Source organism: Xyrauchen texanus, chromosome 43 (assembly GCF_025860055.1).
Source record: "Xyrauchen texanus isolate HMW12.3.18 chromosome 43, RBS_HiC_50CHRs, whole genome shotgun sequence".
Lineage (NCBI taxonomy): Eukaryota > Metazoa > Chordata > Actinopteri > Cypriniformes > Catostomidae > Xyrauchen > Xyrauchen texanus.
Genome location: NC_068318.1, coordinates 31,211,153 through 31,221,264, shown reverse-complemented (window position 1 = coordinate 31,221,264; position 10,112 = coordinate 31,211,153). Strand labels below are relative to the sequence as shown.

Genomic DNA, 10,112 nt, shown 5'->3' with positions numbered 1-10,112 from the left:
GACGTGAGACCAACTAAACAATTAAAATACACTTCACATATCTTTTTTCCAAAGATAGTTTCTGTCATTTACTGTCGTTTCTATCACGTTGATGTCATTTCAAGTGTTTGTTTTCAAAATAAGTTTGTTTTTAGTTATTTGATGCTATAAAAACGGTGCTGTGACATCATGATTGACAGCTGTGATTGACAGGTTCTCTGAGCAAAGTAGTCACTGAAGCACCAACTGACTTTTTTTCGGGATCTTCGGAGGACTGAGGAGATTGGAGCTTTAAATTTAATATCTAAATTTCTATAATTAATTATTTCACACCGTCATAAGTCAAAAGTCAAAAGGGGCGTGTGCTTGCGATTGATTCAGCGAGAGTGAGGGCGGGGCCTTGATTTCGCGGCTTTACTTCATGCTCACTACCGCGCAGGTCTGGTCCCGAAATCGCAACTGCGCAGACTCAAGTCCCAAGATGTCAGCGCCATATCGGGACACTGGCGGCCTCAGTTCTCACCAATGGAAAAGAGCGAAGGGGCGTCGGCCATATTTTTTACAGTCTATGGTATCGACTGATCTGATTTTTAGCGTATTGACAGCAAATTTCCTGATCGGTGCACCTTTAACAGTATCACGTATTTACAATACTTTGACTTATTTACCAAACTGAATCAAAATCTTGACCACAGAACTGTGGGACAAACCAAACGCTGAAAAATTGGCTACTGTATGAGTGTGATTGTGTTTTAACAGGTGAATCCTCTTCTCGAGGCCTTTGGAAACACCCAGACGGTCATGAACGACAACAGCAGCCGCTTTGGGAAATATATCCAGCTACGCTTCCAGAACTCATCAGGTTTGTAGAGCGCATCAAAAGTAAACAATCAACGCTCTGTCGACTGACCTTAAAGAGTCGTACCGTTTGCAGCTTTTGTTGGGTGTGTTTCTCGACCAATAGACCAATTTAGTATCATTGAGTAAACGTTAACCTGAGTTCCTCAATCACCGCAGTCAGAGGAGCCAAAATCAACGAGTATCTCCTGGAGAAATCTCGGGTGGTGCATCAGGAGGAGGGGGAACAGAACTTTCACATCTTCTACTTCATGTTGGCGGGAATCTCCTGCGAAGATAAAGAGATCTACGGTCTCCTGGATCCTACGCACTACCGGTGAGTCATCTGTGACGTCATGCCTTCGTGAAACCGAATGAGCAACGTGTTAACGATGACTGTCATAGATTAGCATGTAACCCATGCGATTAATCGGGAGGTGCATCACATGCGGGGCGCCTGTGGCTCAGGTGGTAGAGCGGGTCGGCGCTAATCGAAGGGTTGGCGGTTCGATTCCCGGCCCACATGACTCCACATGCCGAAGTGTCCTTGGGCAAGACAATGAACCCCAAGTTGCTCCCAATGGCAGGCTAGCGCCTAGCATGGCAGCTCTGCGGCCATTGGTGTGTGAGTGTGAATGGGACCTCCATTTACCACGCTTACCCCTATAGAACTATTTGTGGCACGGGTTCATTGTGTAAAAGGCAGACGCCTAATTGTCAGGTGACTAAATTATTATAGGGTTTAAAGGAGCATCATTCTCCTTTAAAGGATCATTCTGCTCCAAAATCTGATTGGATCAGCCATGTTTGAATCCGTATGTGGCAGGGCGGAGGGCGGGGCCGAGTCGTGATCCTACACACCCGGTCCCGTATTAGGCTAATTATGCCTAATTTATCCGTGAGGGATAAAGGTCAACTGCAGGGGGTCGTGCGGGAGAGAGAGATCGTTTACGGACATGTCCGTCATGTGTGTGTTCATGTTGTCAAGCCGGTTCTCGCCGCCTCCTTTCCATTGAATACCTTTACACTGGTGCCGAAGCCCGGGAAGGAGGAGGGATACGCCGTAGTAGGGTTCTCGCCACTACCGTCCACCCCAACGGAGCCGACCGCAAGGGGAGAAGGGGCTCCTAGCCGACCGCCAGAAGCGGTCAGGGCCACTGCCAGGGGCGCAGGAGTCGCCTACCAGCAGGGTTTAAGACCGCCGACCACGAGCGGGGAGGGGCTCACTGCAGACCGCCTGGAGCGAGAGAACCGCTGCCAGGGGCGGGGGAGACTCCTTCTGTTCCCCGAGAACGCGGCAGGGCTTTCCGTCCGCCAGGGGCTGGAGGACTGCCTCTGATTCGCCCGGAGAGGCGCGGCTGTCGTCCGATAGAGGGTGGAGGAGTGGCCGAGGAACAAGCTGCGGCGTATCGGAGAACTGGCGAGTAAGAGTCTCTCTCTCTCACTGCCGCTCTGCATTGGCCTTTTCCCTCTTTTACATTTTACAGTTTTTTGGGGGGTACTACACTGTTACAGGAAGTACCCCCCATTTGAATTATAACTGTTTCCCTCCCCTTGTCCCCTTCCTCGTCCAGGTAGATGGGGATGACCTATCGGCAGACTAGACGTAAAGCACGCCCTCCCACAGGGAAAGAGAGAACGAGGGAGGAATGTGGCAGGGCGGGGCCGGGTCGTGATCCTACACACCCGGTCCCGTATTAGGCTAATTATGCCTCAGTGAGGGATAAAGGTCGACTGCAGGGTGTCGTGCGGGAGAGAGAGATCGTTAACGGACATGTCTGTCATGTGTGTGTTTATGTTGTCTTTTAAGTTTATCATTAAAACTATTATTTATATCGTCAAGCTGGTTCTCGCCTCCTCCTTTCCATTGAATACCTTTACACCGTCAAATAGCAAATGGCTAATATAGCTAATGTATTGATCAAAGCATTGCAAAACGTAGAGTAAGAAATGCTTCATATAAACAAACCTGATAGGACGTTTGTGAAACTACAGTATGTTTACAGTATCTCTGTGTCTCAGTTATTTGAACGGCAGGTTTGGGCAAGAAGATGTGGTGCAGAGCTGGCGTGTAAAATATGCTAAAGTGTGTAACGCCATGGACATGGTGGGCTTTGAAGAGCAGGTAAGAACGATGAACACTTTTAACCCAAAATCTCATCACATATAAGTAATTTGTCTAATCTATGAACATTTACGTACAGTTGATCTAACACCATCTCGTTTGCAGGAGAAGGTGGACATGATGACTATTCTCGCTGGAATTCTGTCACTGGGGAACATCACATTTGAAACCACAGACAACGACGTTCTGAATGTGTGTGAGGGGTTGCACGGCTGGTTAAAAGCAACTGCTGTAAGTTTCCTGGTCTTATTCTGCAGATGTTGAGCTGTTAGTGGTGGCAGAAGTGATTGCTAACGCTTCACGTTACGCTTCAACGGCCACAATGTGTCTTGTATAGGTGTGAGCCCTGTCAACCACAGAGCTTTCTGTTTAGTGTGAAACTGTGTGAATCATAACCCTTCTGTTTGAACAGTGCTATTTTAGTAAACAATTGTGAAGGCCGTCAGAATTCAAGTTCAGATCACAAGTAAACACGGCAAGCATCAACTAGAGAAACATGCAAATTAACATAGATGCATAGAAGCCCCAAATGCCAAGGTTCTTGAAATTCTTTCAAATGGGGTTGTTTTGGGCATTTCTGTGCAGTCACTAAGGTGTTCGGAGTGGTTGTTAACGAGTTGTTAACACAGTTTCTAGGGCATTGCTATGCAGTCACTCAGGTTCTGAGGTTTTAATGGGGTTGCTAGGGTGTTCATCATTGCCAGAGCGTTGCTATGTGGTCAGTAATGTGTTCTGAGTGGTTTTTAATGGTGTTTCTAGGTTATTTGTGGTTGCTAGGGCATTGCTATGCAGTCACTCAGGTTCTGAGGTTTTAATGGGGTTGCTAGGGTGTTCATCGTTGCCAGAGCGTTGCTATATGGTTAGTAATGTGTTCTGAGTGTTTTTTTTTAATGGCGTTTCTAGGGTATATGTGGTTGTTAGTGCATTGCTATGCAGTCACTAAGGTGTTCTGAGTGGTATTTAATGGGGTTGCTAGGGTTTTCATAGTTGCCAGAGCATTGCTATGCTGGTCACTAAGGTGTTCTGAGTGGTTTTTAATGGGGTTTCGAGGGTATTTGTGGTTGCTAGGGCATTATTATGCAGTCACTAAGGTGTACTGAGTGGTTTTTAATGGGGTTGCTAGAGTGTTCATAGTTGCCAGAGCATTGCTACGTGGTCAGTAAGGTGTTCTGAGTGGTATTTAATGGGGTTGCTAGGGTGTTCATAGTTGCCAGTGCGTTGCTATGCTGTCACTAAGGTGTTCTGAGTGGTTTTTAATGGGGTTTTGAGGGTATTTGTGGTTGTTAGGGCATTATTATGCAGTCACTAAGGTGTACTGAGTGGTATTTAATGGGGTTGCTAGGGTGTTCATAGTTGCCAGTGCGTTGCTATGCTGTCACTAAGGTGTTCTGAGTGGTTTTTAATGGGGTTGCTAGGGTTTTCATAGTTGCCAGTGCATTGCTATGCTGTCACTAAGGTGTTCTGAGTGGTTTTTAATGGTGTTTCTAGGGTATATGTGGTTGTTAGTGAATTGCTATGCAGTCACTAAGGTGTTCTGAGTGGTTTTTAATGGGGTTGCTAGGGTGTTCATAGTTGCCAGAGCATTGCTACGTGGTCAGTAAGGTGTTCTGAGTGGTATTTAATGGGGTTGCTAGGGTTTTCATAGTTGCCAGAGCATTGCTACGTGGTCAGTAAGGTGTTCTGAGTAGTTTTTAATGGGGTTGCTAGGGTGTTCATAGTTGCCAGTGCATTGCTATGCTGTCACTAAGGTGTTCTGAGTGGTTTTTAATGGTGTTTCTAGGGTATATGTGGTTGTTAGTGTGTTGCTGTGCAGTCACTAAGGTGTTCTGAGTGGTTTTTAATGGGGTTGCTAGGGTGTTCATAGTTGCCAGTGCGTTGCTATGCTGTCACTAAGGTGTTCTGAGTGGTTTTTAATGGTGTTTCTAGGGCATATGTGATTGTTAGTGCATTGCTATGCTGTCACTAAGGTGTTCTGAGTGGTTTTTAATGGGGTTGCTAGGGTTTTCATAGTTGCCAGAGCATTGCTACGTGGTCAGTAAGGTGTTCTGAGTAGTTTTTAATGGGGTTGCTAGGGTGTTCATAGTTGCCAGTGCATTGCTATGCTGTCACTAAGGTGTTCTGAGTGGTTTTTAATGGTGTTTCTAGGGTATATGTGGTTGTTAGTGTGTTGCTGTGCAGTCACTAAGGTGTTCTGAGTGGTTTTTAATGGGGTTGCTAGGGTGTTCATAGTTGCCAGTGCGTTGCTATGCTGTCACTAAGGTGTTCTGAGTGGTTTTTAATGGTGTTTCTAGGGCATATGTGATTGTTAGTGCATTGCTATGCTGTCACTAAGGTGTTCTGAGTGGTTTTTAATGGGGTTGCTAGGGTGTTCATAGTTGCCAGAGCATTGCTACGTGGTCAGTAAGGGGTTCTGAGTGGTATTTAATGGGGTTGCTAGGGTGTTCATAGTTGCCAGTGCGTTGCTATGCTGTCACTAAGGTGTTCTGAGTGGTTTTTAATGGGGTTGCTAGGGTGTTCATAGTTGCCAGTGCGTTGCTATGCTGTCACTAAGGTGTTCTGAGTGGTTTTTAATGGTGTTTCTAGGGTATAGATGGTTGTTAGTGCATTGCTATGCAGTCACTAAGGTGTTCTGAGTGGTTTTTAATGGTGTTTCTAGGGTATATGTGGTTGTTAGTGAATTGCTATGCAGTCACTAAGGTGTTCTGAGTGGTTTTTAATGGGGTTGCTAGGGTGTTCATAGTTGCCAGAGCATTGCTATGTGGTCAGTAAGGTGTTCTGAGTGGTATTTAATGGGGTTGCTAGGGTTTTCATAGTTGCCAGAGCATTGCTACGTGGTCAGTAAGGTGTTCTGAGTAGTTTTTAATGGGGTTGCTAGGGTGTTCATAGTTGCCAGAGCATTGCTAAGCAGCCACGAAGGTGTTCTGAGTGATTTTTAATATTGTTTCCAAGGTGTTCGGTGTTGCTAGGGTGTTGTAAGTGTGTTCTGGTTGCTTGCTAAGTGGCAAAAGTCAAGAGAGATCCCTGATGTTATAAGATATGACTCAGGTCTCTCCTTCAATGTAAATCAATAGTATTTTTTCACCCATTTTATTGTCTGCCAGGCAAAAATGTATTTGCATGAGCTATTAGTAAAAGTAATGCTTTCTTTTTCAAGAGGCACTAACAAGCCGATTGTTCACAACAGGCTTCAGGTTTTCAAGAGACAAATGGTTGTTTAAAGTCCCAGCGTCACTTCTACTGCCCTACTGTTTAATCCACTCCCCAGTATCTAAACCCATGATATTTATGTCTCGGTTGACTTGTCACATTTCGTTATTCATTGTTCTTTCAGATTGGCAGGGTTTGTTTCTTTTTAGTGCTGCTTTGTATGGCAGAACCATCCGAACGCAATTAGTTAGAGATTTTGGCCCCGTTCACTTCCATTGTAAGTGCCTCACTTGTATTGAACCTGAAAAACTCTTGTAACCTTAAAATCCTCAAATCTAATCTGGCTGATTGAAATGATGTTCAAGGACCAGCAAGGATGTTGACTGGGAATTTTGTGCCACTCATAAACGTGGCTGTCGTTGTTTGTAACCAGGATCAGTTTGGTGTTCAGGAAGAGGACTTATTGAAGAGTTTGACCTGCACCACGTCAATGACACGAGGAGAGGCCATCCAACGCCTGCACAACCAGCAGCAGGCTGAGGGTACGACGACACCCTTAACACACTTTCACTTGACACACTTGCTTCCTTAAACACCCTCACATCACATATGTGATACTGTTTTACACGCAGCTGGTTTTAAAATGAAACTCATGATTATAATTTCAGATGCCAGGGACTCCATCGCTAAATTGGCGTACGGTCGAGTGTTCGGATGGATCGTCAGTAAAATCAACGAACAGCTCGCACCAAGAGTAGACCGTGATGTTGAACTCCGTGAAATTGGTAAATTAACTAGTTTATTCAATAATTTGAGAATACACGTGGCAGACCAGTATGGGCAGATGATGATATCTGGATTGCCAGTATATTATAAATAATTCAATTTCAAAGTAGAAATGGATGCACATAAATAAACACTTATTTAACAACATATGCACTGGGGCTTGGGTAGCACAGCGAGTACAGGCGCTGGCTAACACCCCTGGAGTTCGCAAGTTCAAATCCCAGGGCGTGCTGAGTGACTCCAGTCAGGTCTCCTAAGCAACCAAATTGGCCCGGTTGCTAGGGAGGGTTGAGTCACATGGGGTAACCTCCTCGTGGTCGCTATAATGTGGGGCTCGTGGTGAGTCGTGCGTAGATGCCGCGTTGGATGGCGTGGGCCTCCACACGCTCTATGTCTCCACGGTAACGTGCTCAACAAGCCACGTGATGAGATGCGTGGATTGACGTCTCAGACGCGGAGGCAACTGAGATTCGTCCTCCGCCACCCGGATTGAGGCGAGTCACTACGCCACCATGAGGACTTAGAGTGCATTGGGAATTGGACATTCCAAAATGGGAGAAAACAAAATGACTTTGGAACTGTGCATGGTTAAAGGTCAATGCTCGTAATCTTAAAATGGATGTTTGATTGCATTTATCCATCTAAAATTAGTTTCTTTCAATTGAGTTTTGGGATGAAGCCAAAGACAAGCTTACACAAGATATAAGATTTGCTCTTTCACTATTTACAGGAATCCTAGATATCTTTGGTTTTGAAAACTTCGCTGTGAACCGGTTTGAGCAGCTCTGCATTAATCTTGCCAATGAACAACTCCAGTATTTCTTTAACCATGTAAGTGTTGATTGGTGCTGGTTACACTGTAAGAAATGGTTTCTAAATCGAACTAAAACATTCTTCATCAGAGTTTAAATGTTTCTATTTACTTCTTGGAAATGCATCTGCCTGAGAGCGGAATAATCAACGGTCGTGTTTGGCATTCCGTGATTCAAATGATCACGTTTTCCATGTGATTTCCCTCTAGCACATTTTTCTGATGGAACAGAATGAGTATAAAGAGGAAGGCATCACATGGGAGACCATAACATACAAGGACAACAAACCCATACTGGTACAGAACATTTCATTTCTGTTTTCTTGAACTCTCTCCAACTTTCTTCCAATTTCTGGCTTCTCTCTGACTCCAAAAATACACCCGAGCTCTGAGTTGGGCAGACGGTTGTGTGGTAAATCCTAAATACAGGAAGTGCTGACGCTAAGGCACGTAGCTTGGAGAATCTCTCTCAAAAATGCTGCGTGCGTCCTGACCCAAATCCTTCAACTTGGTTTTATCTCAATAGGATCCTATTATAAGTTAACAGATGCCAAAGCAACAACCTACAAACAGAATTTCTCTCGAATCTTAGTATCGTAGATTCAGAACGTTTATCCGTTTTAAAAGAAAATACTTGATGTCAAAATATTGTTGTTCTTTTGGAAATAGATAGTACTTTACAATGCATGGATGCATTCTGACCAAAACTAAAGTGTTTTGAAATTCAAATCAAATGTTTTCCGCTTTGATAATTTATTAATAATTTTGCACTATACATATTTGTGGAGTGGAGGGGGGCGGTGCCGGGTCGGAATATCGTGCGCCCGGTCCCCAATCGGCCTGATGAGGCGCGCGAGGGATAAAGGCGGCCGTTCCCCGCATCTGGGCGGTCGGGCTACTCCGTCACCCGGCAGATGGCAGCGGCGCTCCCCTGGGTGGACGGCAGTGTCGAGGACTCTGCAACGGGCATCCCTCCTCCTTCCCGGGCTTTCGGCACCAATGTAACACAGTTAAATGATGGGCAAGGAGGAGGCGAGAACCGGCTTGTCAACATAAATAATATTTAATGAAAACTTAAACCAAAAGCACAAACACACACATGACGGACATGCCCGTAATTCTCTCTCTCTCGAACCATCGTCACCGGCCGCCTTTATCCCTCGCGCGCCTCATCAGGCCGATTGGGGACCGGGCGTGCGATATTCCGACCCGGCCCCGCCCCCCTCCGCTCCACAATATTATTGTAATCGGTAAAAATATCAGACTGATCAAATAGCCATGTGTCATATGTCATTGGAAAGTTCTCAAAGAGTAGAATGCAACCAGCATATTTGCTTTACACGCAGACAAAAATATAGCAAGTAATAGCTAAGTATATGTCTTTGACATACGTGTTACATGTAAGCAGGTGCTGCTTATATGCCGCGTTTTCGCTTATAACTTCCGGAAAAATAAACAACTTAAAATATCACATATAAATACTTAGAGGAGGGGATTCCCGTTAAAACAAGCACACACACAACCTTACACATCCACACACTTCCACAGTCCACACGGCTCTTAACGTGCTATCTGGCTAAAAACGCGTTTTCTTTCTTGCTTTCCTGGATCAGATCACTTCAACAGAAATGATGTGGTTGAGTGTCCAGCGTCATTGAACGCTAAACCAGTCATCTTAAGCTGTGTTCACACTGCTAGGGACATGCAGCGACAAAACGATTTTCAACGAGAGCTGGCGACCTCCGGCAACACGAGCGATGGTGACCATTGGTGACTGGATGTAGGCGTGTCCAGCGATGCAACATACTTTATGCAAACGAAGAGCGACTTACGTGAGTGACAGCCAATATGAGAGAAGATGCTAGAGCGCTCACGTGATCCTAATATTTTAATAATAATATGAATTATAAAGAAACAGTACTGTCTCTCCATACACACAACTAGCGACCGAACCACCAGCCACCGGCAACATGCAGCAACAAAGTAGCTGGCAGTGTGAACGCAGCTTTAGGATTCAGATCGCTGAAACCAGAGGTGGAATTCATCCATATATGGATAGAGAGGATTGTTCACTTTAATTACATATGGCCACCAGGAGTTGGCGCCAAATACATGACACAGACTCAATGATGACTCAAATGGCACAGAATGAAACCGAAAGAGATCTCATTACTCATGCCTGCATGCTTTGGAGAGAGCATAGCTTTAGACATTGTTGTGTTTGCATGTGTAATTGACAATTATATTTTTTTGGTGAGGCTTTTAGACACTTGGAGGCGTTTTTGGACACTAGGATAAATAATATATGTAATGTTATAACTTTTGATTGCTTTGTCGTATAAACACAAAATTTTACTCCGTAAAACAACAGGGTTCCCGCGGATTCTTAAATCTTAAATATCTTAAACGATACAACAAAAGTCTTAA

The 10,112-nt window shown here is 44.9% G+C and overlaps 1 protein-coding gene across 1 annotated transcript in view; it reads left to right on the top strand.

Moving 5' to 3' along the window:
- LOC127635564 (myosin-IIIb-like) overlaps window positions 1-10,112 on the top strand; it is a 36,692-nt gene that overhangs the window by 7,029 nt on the left and 19,551 nt on the right. The window contains exons 5-12 of the mRNA XM_052115675.1: window positions 739-841; window positions 997-1,153; window positions 2,839-2,941; window positions 3,047-3,172; window positions 6,522-6,630; window positions 6,757-6,873; window positions 7,605-7,705; window positions 7,896-7,982. Coding sequence (XP_051971635.1) covers window positions 739-841; window positions 997-1,153; window positions 2,839-2,941; window positions 3,047-3,172; window positions 6,522-6,630; window positions 6,757-6,873; window positions 7,605-7,705; window positions 7,896-7,982 — 903 coding nt within the window. The remainder of the gene's footprint in view (window positions 1-738; window positions 842-996; window positions 1,154-2,838; window positions 2,942-3,046; window positions 3,173-6,521; window positions 6,631-6,756; window positions 6,874-7,604; window positions 7,706-7,895; window positions 7,983-10,112) is intronic.